Source organism: Alexandromys fortis, unplaced genomic scaffold (assembly GCF_014885135.2).
Source record: "Alexandromys fortis isolate MF-2015 unplaced genomic scaffold, M_Fortis_MF-2015_v1.1 scaffold_3, whole genome shotgun sequence".
Lineage (NCBI taxonomy): Eukaryota > Metazoa > Chordata > Mammalia > Rodentia > Cricetidae > Alexandromys > Alexandromys fortis.
The window spans coordinates 13,925,643-13,935,033 of record NW_026067909.1 but is presented as its reverse complement, the minus strand read 5'-3'; the positions used below and the strand labels follow the sequence as shown (position 1 = coordinate 13,935,033).

General features: G+C 51.5%; 1 protein-coding gene across 9 annotated transcripts in view; it reads right to left on the bottom strand.

Moving 5' to 3' along the window:
- The window catches only part of Kmt5b (lysine methyltransferase 5B), a 46,340-nt gene extending 39,112 nt beyond the window's left edge, over positions 1 to 7,228 (bottom strand). For 4 of the 9 annotated variants that reach the window (XM_050137482.1, XM_050137484.1, XM_050137481.1 and 1 more), the window contains exon 1: positions 6,235 to 6,639. Coding sequence is in view for 1 of the 9 variants with exons in the window: in XM_050137490.1 (XP_049993447.1) it covers positions 6,235 to 6,271 (37 nt within the window). In the remaining 8 variants the exon portion in view is untranslated. Of the gene's footprint in view, positions 1 to 5,894; positions 6,047 to 6,222; positions 6,640 to 6,832 lie in introns of those variants that run through there. The other 5 variants (XM_050137483.1, XM_050137485.1, XM_050137486.1 and 2 more) reach the window with 4 other exon arrangements.
- Positions 7,229 to 9,391: the final 2,163 nt, after the last annotated feature.

Sequence of the window (9,391 nt, the reverse complement as noted above, 5' to 3'; positions counted from 1 at the left end):
TCCATAAGAGGCTGGAGAGATGGCTTGGCAGTTAAGAACACTGGTTGCTCTTCCAAAGGACCTGGGTTCAATTCCCAACACCCATATGGCAGTTCACAACTGTCTGTAACTCCAGTTCCAGGGGATCTGACACCCTTACACCAAAAAACATAAAAATAAAGTTAAATAATTATTTTTTTTTTTAAAAAAAGAAACTTCACAAAAACAAAACACCAAAAACCAAGTATATACACACACACCGTCTCCATCTTCCCACCTGATCAGGGCTCACTCAATAGGAACACCCAATACAACCAGCATTTCCTTTGCTGTATTTCCAGTCACCTCTCCAGAAACAGATACCACTGACCACTGCATACCTGTAAGTGCAGCCTCTGCTGTCCATAGCTCCAAACAGTATTCAACTTCTACTGAGCAAAAAGGGTGGTTCTTGGGCTGTACTTTCAGGGTTATGCTTGAGTTTGTCAAGTGGTGTGCTCCACCAAAGGCTGCCCACCCAGTGGGTAGGAGACCATTTTGAAGTCAAAACAACTGGAGCCCACACTGGCTTCACCCCATGCTTACTGACAGTGTGACCAAGCATAAGTCATTTAACTAACACCTAAGTAAAATGAAAGGCCCAATTTCAAGGTTTGCCACATAGGCTGAGCAGAAATAACTAATAAAAGTACCTAACTGTTCTTTCCAAGTAACTAGGGCAAAAGCAAAGATGGCCAGATAGAGCCCCCATCTTCTCACCCACAAACACACACACACACACACACACACACACACACACACACACACACACTATGTCACTCATTTTTAACAACAACAAATTTGGCCAGTGAGTTGTCTCTGACAACCTGAGTCTGACCTCAGGGCCCACACGGTGGAAGGAGAGAACCAAGGTCTGCAAGTTATCCTTTGACCTCCACATGGCATGCCTATGCCGACCTCCCACCCCCACTAAATAGATTTTTTAAAAAAAAAGACTTCTACTCTTTATAGAGTTCATCATCTCTACTGCAAAATATCTCAGGCTCAGGAGCTAGAGAGATGGGTCAGCAGGTAAGAGACTATACTGCTCTTGCAGAAGACCCGAGTTTGGATTCCAGCACCCACATTGGGTGTCTAACTGTAACTTCAGCTCCAGGGGGTCCAATGTCCTATTCTGACCTCTGTGGATACTCAGATACAGCATAAATTCACACAAATATGGGTAAAAATAAAAACCACAGAAAGAGGCTCAGCTGGGCATACTGGTCCATATCTGTAATCCCAACTACTTGGGAGGCTAAGGCAAGGATACTTAGGGTTTGGGGCCAACCTACACTACTGAGTGAGAAGCTCTCATAAAATAAATAAAAAACCTGAGCAGGCTTAAGTAGTAGTAAGTTATTTGACTAAAGTAATTCACTTCCAACAAAGTACCCTATCCAGTAACACATGGTACACAACAAAACAAAAATAGTCTAGGCTTACCACAGGAAGTTCAATGACAAGGAAGGGAACAAGGATGACAAGACACATGGGCACTATGCAAGAGAGCCATGTCTTACAAAGTAGCACCCCACCTACAGTGAGTGAACGAGGACTGTGTGGCTGAGTATCTATCCAATGTCCAAAATGCAGCCATTAGCTCAAATGAAAGTGAAAACCTCAACGTGGCTGCCCTGGCACAACAGAAGCAGTCTCCTAACTAGTATTCTGGGCACTCCACACCACGGCTCCACTCAAGAGCTGTGCCAAGAACTGGGCGGCACACCATGTGTGTCCACATGTTGCCCCGTAACACATGCACAATGCTACCACTGTCATCCCCAATGTACTAAAGAGAACAAAGCCAGGCAAGATGAAGCTAAGGTCAGATTGAAAAACTGTATGCTCTTAGCATTATACAAAGAAGCAATACAGCCTCAATGAAAACAGATCTTGGATATATTTGCCCTAACTGTGAAGATTCTAGAACAGAATGGTAATGTCTTCTGCATTCATGGAGTTGAGTCCAGTGTGGGAAGAAATGACTCCTTATGCAGGCATCTAAATAAGCACAATCTGGTAAGAACTACAAAGATTTGAGGAAATCAAAAGCTACACTAAGAGAGTTTAATTAGGAAAAATAAAAAGGCTCATGGTGTGAGAGAGAAAAGCACTCTGGCTATTTACTTCCATCCACCAAACAAGTTAAGAGCCATCTAACTTTGCCTGAACTTTCTAGGACCCTGAGTGAAGCCTGCTTTTGCTTCTTTCTTGAAGGGGAAAGGTCTCCTATGGCCTCTCTATCCCCAGACTCCACTAGTTCACTGGCTAAAGGGTCAAGGACCCTTTCTTCTTAGTGTGTGGGCTATGCTTCTAGATACTTCCCACGATGCAACATAAGCATCGCCTTGAAAACAAGAATACTTTTCAGAGATCACTGAGTCATTAAGACACACCAGATAATTCATCTAGTCCTATAGATCAGAAGAAATGATTCATTCTGCAGATCTGGAATCCATTCACTTTCACAAACATTGCAAAAGCCTGCTGGGAGCTTTCAGGCACTGTTCGTGGTGCTGGAATAGCTGTTGTGGCCATGGAACACTAGAGGGCCCCCGAGAGCTTCCACTTTAAGAAAAAAAAAAAAAAAAAACACGCAGAGCCACAACTCCAAAGGTTGAAAAGATGAAGGCTCAGTGGTTAAGAACACTTGCTTCTCTTTCAGAGGACCTGAGTTCAGTATCTAGCAACTACATCAGCAGCTCACAGCCCCCTGTAACTTGCTTCAGTGGATCGTCTTTTGGACTCCATGACCACCTGTACTCACATGCACATACAGATCCACACACAGATGCACAGTTACCTGTACCAAGTGTTCACACTAGTATGTGTGACTGAGGACTCTCAGTTCAGCTATCCTACTCTGCAGGTATTCGCATCACAAACAAGAAAGGCTCAGGAGTGAATTTTGCTGTTCAAATAAAGCTGTTCTTAGGTGGCAATGCTGGGTTCTCAAACTCTTGTCTGAACCACATGCAAATCCTACAGAAGGTGGGTCTGTTTACTTGGTTAGTGTGCCCTACTACACACAAATGAAGAGATGCTGCGAAGATGTAATGGCCAGTAGGAGCCATATGGGGCTTAAATATCAAGATTTTCGGACCACTGATGTATGCTAGTATCTTAATTTGAAAAGCCACCTGAACTGCCAAGTGTCTTGTGACACTTCAAAAGATCTAAGACTAAATGAAGTCTACAGATGAGCTAAGTAAACCAACCAGAGATGTTAAATATGATTGAGGAGGTTCTTAGAAATGGGAAGATATGGGAAGATGGATTTAGAATTCATCTTTAGTAGAATTTAGGACTAGACGCAGTTTCAGTGAGAATGTCTAGTCATTCTATAGAAAGACCTGGCCCTATCTGTACCATAAATACAGTGACAGCAGAGTCTACACAGTACTCTGACTAGTCCCTAAATGATATTTTACTAACAACCCTAGAGAGCTGCAAGGTATCTGTGCATGTCCCATTCCCACACCAGCTAGCCCCAACTCAGGGCCTGAGGCAAGAGGCAGCAGATGCTAACAGGTTTGGCTGTCCTTGAGCACCATGGGAAGAGAATGGCAAAGTAAAATGTGACTAAGAGACTCACTGAATACAGACACTATCTTCCCTCTTCATGAGCCTATTTAAGGGTAATGATCAAAGAGGGCATCCAATCCCTTAGAACTGGAGTTACAGATGGTTAGGAGCCACGGTGCAGGTTCTGAGACCTGAACTTGGATCCTTTGCAAGTGTAACAAGTACTCATAACCACTGAGCCATCTCTCCACACCCCAAACTTAGCAGGTCTGAATGGCTGAATTCCATAAACTTATTGTACAAACAAGGATTCCTAGTGAACAAGTCAGGCCCTTGCAGTAACTCTGATTTATGAGTCTTACCACAACTAAATCCACTTTCTCCACTAACATGCCAGTAAAACAGGTGTTTTGTCCACTCCCAAAACAAAGAGGTAACTAAAAACAAGGCAGAAAAAAATAAAGGTTACACCATACACATAAAGCTAGTCTCTGGTGAACAGAGCTGGCTCTACCTGAGCTACAACCACCCCATGCTGTCTCTGCCTAGTTACTCAATATATGCTAGGTAGCCAAGAACGTCACCCCATAGAGGGATGACACATGGTCCCTTGTTTTACAAGAAAAGAATGCTCTAGAGCTAAAGAAGTCCTAGACCTTCTGAGCAGAGAAGGATTTTGGTGAATGGAGAGAAGGTAAAGTTCACAGGTGACAGACAAAGCACAAAGGAATGGAACCATGCTGATCTATCTAAGAGGATTTGCTCTGCAAGCCACTGGAAAAATACTAAAGACAGGGAGCTGCTCAGACACTATACACAATCTGTTGTACAACCCAGCCACATAGCCAGCCCTATAAACCTACAAGCTGACACCTATGGAAAAGAAAATCATTTCTGAACTCACATCAGTCCCTAAAGGGACTGCCCCCCCACCTATAAAACCCCTGCTCAACCACACAAACTCCCAGGGCACACCCCTCTCATCTGTATATAATTCTGCCACCCAGCCTTCCCGGACATGGTCCTACAAATGTGGGGAGCTCAGAGTAGCAGCCCAGTATCGTCAGTGAGTCAAACACGTTTTAGGGAGCACTTGGGAGAGAAAGGAAAGAATCCTTGGAAACGGTTTTTGAAAGAGTTTGGTTTCAATCGCTGAGAAAGGGTGGAGGCCTATTCTCCTCTTGGAGTATAAATACTCTGAAGCTAAGGGTTTTGTTTCTGGCTTTTTAAAGACAATTTAAGGAATACTTTCAATGGCGCTGACTGGATACATTTTGAAAAACTACCAACAAGTCTGACAAGTTGGAGATTAACAAACTATCTCTTTCATGAGGTGCTTTCTGTGGGGGCCAGCCAGAAAGCTTGCTCCGGCGGGCCACATTCTCCTGGGCCTTTTCTGAAGATGGGTATGTGCTGAGACCGGAGGGGGCTGGGAAACTAGCGCAGGTGAGTCTGGGAGAGGGTGTAGACTGAAACACTGCCTGGGCTTTCTCCACTCCAACTTTAACCCCGGACCACAGGGCGCTCCTAGTGAGGGGCTCGGTCAAACCTGCATCTACACATCAAACCTGCATCTACACAGTAAGGGTGTGAATTTGGCAATTCACTCTTCAGGCAAGGACTTCACACACAAATCGACGGGCGTTACTGTCGATTAAAAACAAAAAAACAAAAAGGGAACGGGTAAAAAAGTTGCAGGGGAAGCGACTTCTAAGAGATCCGTCCGCTCAGCAGACTTCCGACGCCTCAGGCCACTGTGGCACACGGTTTTAAATCTAGAAGGCAGGTTAAAAAAAAATCTTCACCAATCCAGGCAGTTCATCTTGCCCGCTCCTCTGGAGAGAAGAGTCTCTCAGAGTGAACTCCGTCAGAAAGTTCTTCAAAACGAACTTCTCGTCTCCCTCCCGCACCCCCAGGTCGGACGATCGGGACGACCGACCGGGTGACGCCAGCGCCTCCGAGCCGGGCCCCGAGATGCCGCGGGACAGCACCGAGGGGAGGACACGTACCGCAGAGAGACAGGCTGAGCCTGGAGCGACAGGAAACGAGGCTCGGGCCAAAACAAAAACAACCGAAAGTTCGGCGCGCCAGCGCGAGCAGATTGGGCGAGAAGCTTCGCGGCCGCCCATTGGAGAAGAGGCAAAACACAGTCCCCCAATCCCGAGCGGCCCAGCAGCTCCCCTCGTGCGGCCGCGACCCGGCCCCCGACGACCACTACCGCTCCCTTCCGGCCGCCGCCACAACTGCAGGCCGCGCTCACTCGCCCGGCCGCCCCGGCCCCGCAGCCCCGCCCCGCGCGCTGCCCGGTTCCCGCAAGCACGCACGCACGCACGCCCTCCGCGGCTCACCGCCAGCACGGCCCGCCTTCCAGTACCGGGCCCATCCGAGACCCTCGCAACCGGGCTCCCGAAGCGCCCGGCCACACTTTCCCGTCCCTCCAGAAAATTAATCACCAAAAAAATATTTCCTTAGAAAAAAACTGGAGAGTAGAATCCAATATGGCGGCATGGACGTAGCACCGCCCGCTGCCTCCGCTGACGGGGGGGGCGAGAGAAAGGAGTCCGCGGCCGCCGAGCGCCCCCCCAACCCCGCCGCCGCGGCCGTCACCGCGGCCCGCGCCCAGCCCCGGTCCCCGAGCCCTGACTCGCGGCGCTGGGCCACTACGACCTCACAGACCTCGGGCCTCACCTCCGCCTCGCGCGCAGCCGCGGGGTCTGGGAGGCATCCGCCGGCTTCGGGGCTTCACGTCCTGCGTTCTCGCGCAGCGCCGGGTGCCGCCTCCGGTCCCCGGGTGTCCTCACCTCATAGCCCCCGAGCCTCGCTGCCGCGCCGCAGACGCGTCGCCGCCCCCGGTGAGCCACCCGGACACCGCCCGGGCTCGGTGGAAGGACACGAAAAGAAGTCCACGGGTGACGGCGGAGGGACACCACGCAGGCTACGAGCGTACGCGCTCCTTTGCCACACGCCAGTCACCGCGATGGCTTCGACGGAATTGTGAGGGAGGAGGCGGAAAGACGCTAGAGAGAATGGAGTTCCGCCCCGCAGCACCCGACGGCGGAGGCACAGGAGCGATTTTCCGAGAAGGAGCCGCGTCGTTGGCCGTCGCTGCGCCTCGAGGCGGAGGGATCGCAGCGAGAGTCGTTCGAAGATCCCTCCGCCCGGCTGCCCTTTAAATCTCGGTGGAGGCGGTGTCGCCGCGCGCCCGGCGGGCGCCACCTAGTTCGCCGGCCGCTCGCTGCCCCTCGGGGTCGGCTCCCGCCCCCGTCCCGCGCGCACCTGCACCTACCAGGGACAGCTCCCGAGCCGCGATTTTTGGAGGACAGCTACCGGCGTGCGGCGCTCCGGGCCCGCTGTGCCTCCGGGGTGCACCGAGGGGAGGCGGCCGGGGATGGCGAGTTTCTTTGTTGTGGGGATGGGTGTCGTTGGGAGCAGAAACACCCTTCAAGACCATGTGGGCCACCGGAGCGTTACCACGCGGGAGGCGGGAAGGAGTTGCATTGGGTCACCCGTGTTGACACTGGCTGCTCCTTGAGCACCTACTGAGTGCCAGCTTTTCCGCGACACGGCCACTCCTCACCCTCCTCGGGCTCCACCGGCGCGAGGAAGGAGGTTTGGTCCTCAGGGAGCTTAGGGCGGAAGATCCGGAGTGGCTTGCACCCACGCCTGGGGTATGGCGAAGCCCCACCCCCTGGATCTTGCAGTCGGATAAGGGGTGTCACGCAACAATAACGAGGGTCACATCTTCGTCCCCAACCAGACATCATTCCCAGCGAGCTGGTGCACTACTTTATTTACTCCTCAGGGTAATCCCCGGAGATAGAGAGCATTGTGGGTCCTAGTTTACACACAGGGAAGTTGAGGCACGAACTGGTTAAGTGACTTTTCAACTGGTCCGGGCTGGAGCCAGAGCCCCTTGCACACTACTCTGTCTAAAACTCAGACTTTAAATTAGTAAAGCTGGTGGTTGGGACCTGCAAGGAGACATCTGAGATTGCCACACGCATACAGAAGCAAGCACCCCAGAGTGAGGTGGAGGGTGTTAGGGAAACGTACGAAAATGTTCAGGCGGTGGAAGAAAGCATGCTGATCCGCAGACGCATCGGACAGGGCAGGCAGCTGAGGCGATTCCAGAACCCCAGCCTGCCTTGGTTCCCCGGCAAACACCACTGCCACCCTGCGCCCGTGCACATACCCTGGCACAGTAGGCGTTTTCTAGAAGGTAGCTCAGCGGGGGACGTGATCCTAAAGTCCAGCTACTACCAACTTACCTCCTATTGCTTCCTCTTTGATCTTGAGTGGTAGACCTGACGTTTGACCTTCCACCGATGGGAAACAGGCTCAGTGAGGACGCGTAACTGGAAGGGTGTAGTTCGTCAAAACCAAAACTCCTGCAGGGTACTCAGGTAACTGGGAGGGTGTAGTTCGTCAAAACCAAAACTCCCGCAGGGTACTCAGAACTGTGACCTGTATCCTCACTCCACAGACCATCTCGGGAGTGGGCAGTGGGCATAGCCTTGACCAGCCACAGGGGAAGCAGGTCTTGACACGCCCAGGTCTACTTCCTGCCCTTTCTCTCCAAGTGCAGTCACCTGTGGCATCAGGTCCATCATGCTGTATTCCCGTTTTGCTGATACAGCTAACAATTCTTTTGATCTTTGTTTTGATTTTTTTCCCTAGTTTCTTACTAAACGTTTTCTCTCAAAGACTTCTGTAGGGCTTGGCTCCAGATACATGCCAGAGACACTGAAATTGATTGCTAAGCAGGTGAGCACACGTGGGGCACCATCTATCTCCGATGGGCACCTATGGCCCTAGATTGGCTTTCAGGGATGTGATGCTCAGATTTCGAGTCCAGCTAAACCTCAGCATCCCTTGGTCCCAAGGGCCCCTGTCTTTTCCACCCCAAACTAGCACATGACCCTCCAGGCTCACCCAAGTTCCCAACTCTGTAAGGCTCCAACCTTCCCAGATGCCAGTGGTTCCGTTTATTCCCTACTGAATGCCAGGCTGGTGGTGTGGGCATTGCCTTCCAAGGGAGTGGGCTGGGATTCCAGCCGGGCATGGAAGACACATGAGCACAGCACAGCCTTGAGTACCCCGGTGCTGGGCTGTTCCTCCGAGTCCCTAACATCAGCTGCTGCTCTTCTGTGGCCCCTGTGAGGCCTAGGTCAACCATGATCATTAGTGAAACTGGGCTGGGCTCAGGACCTTTGTTGAGCCGTGCTGAAATCTTGGAGCTTTTAGAGGTCTCGATCTAGGGAGGTCACAGCAGAGCTGGCCCTTGCCACAGCTGGGAGCTACCCTCCTGGGGAAAACTGAAAATTAGACTTCCCTGTAGTGAGAGTTGCCAGCTAGAGGCTCCTCCTGCCAGCTGGCAAGGAGCAGGGTCAGGAAATAGAAGGCCAGGCACCTGCTGAGCCCCCACATGACAGGAACCTTGGCATTTACAACGTGAAGCCTCTGGATGCTCTATGGTGGGAGAGCCAGCCGCAGAGCCTAGGCCCCCACTCAGACTGCCTGGACGGCGAAGGCTTAACAGCTCTAAAGAAAGGCCGAGTTGGCGGGAGGGTCTCAGTCAGCCCTGGCAGAAGCACCCTGAAGCTGACTAGCGGGAGCCACCGTCCTACTGACAGGTCCCCTGAGCAAGCAATACCCTTGCCAGGACACTGACAAAGTCCACAGAGTCAGTTCCGGTGGCCCCAGCAGGCGGGGATTAGTATACCCAGCAGCACTCTAGACACCCAGCCTGGCCCACCCCAGGGTACCCCTTCTCAAAAGGTCAGCTTGAGTAGTTCCTGTTGCTTGCAGGGGATTGCTCACTGAGACCCAGAGTATTTGCAGATGG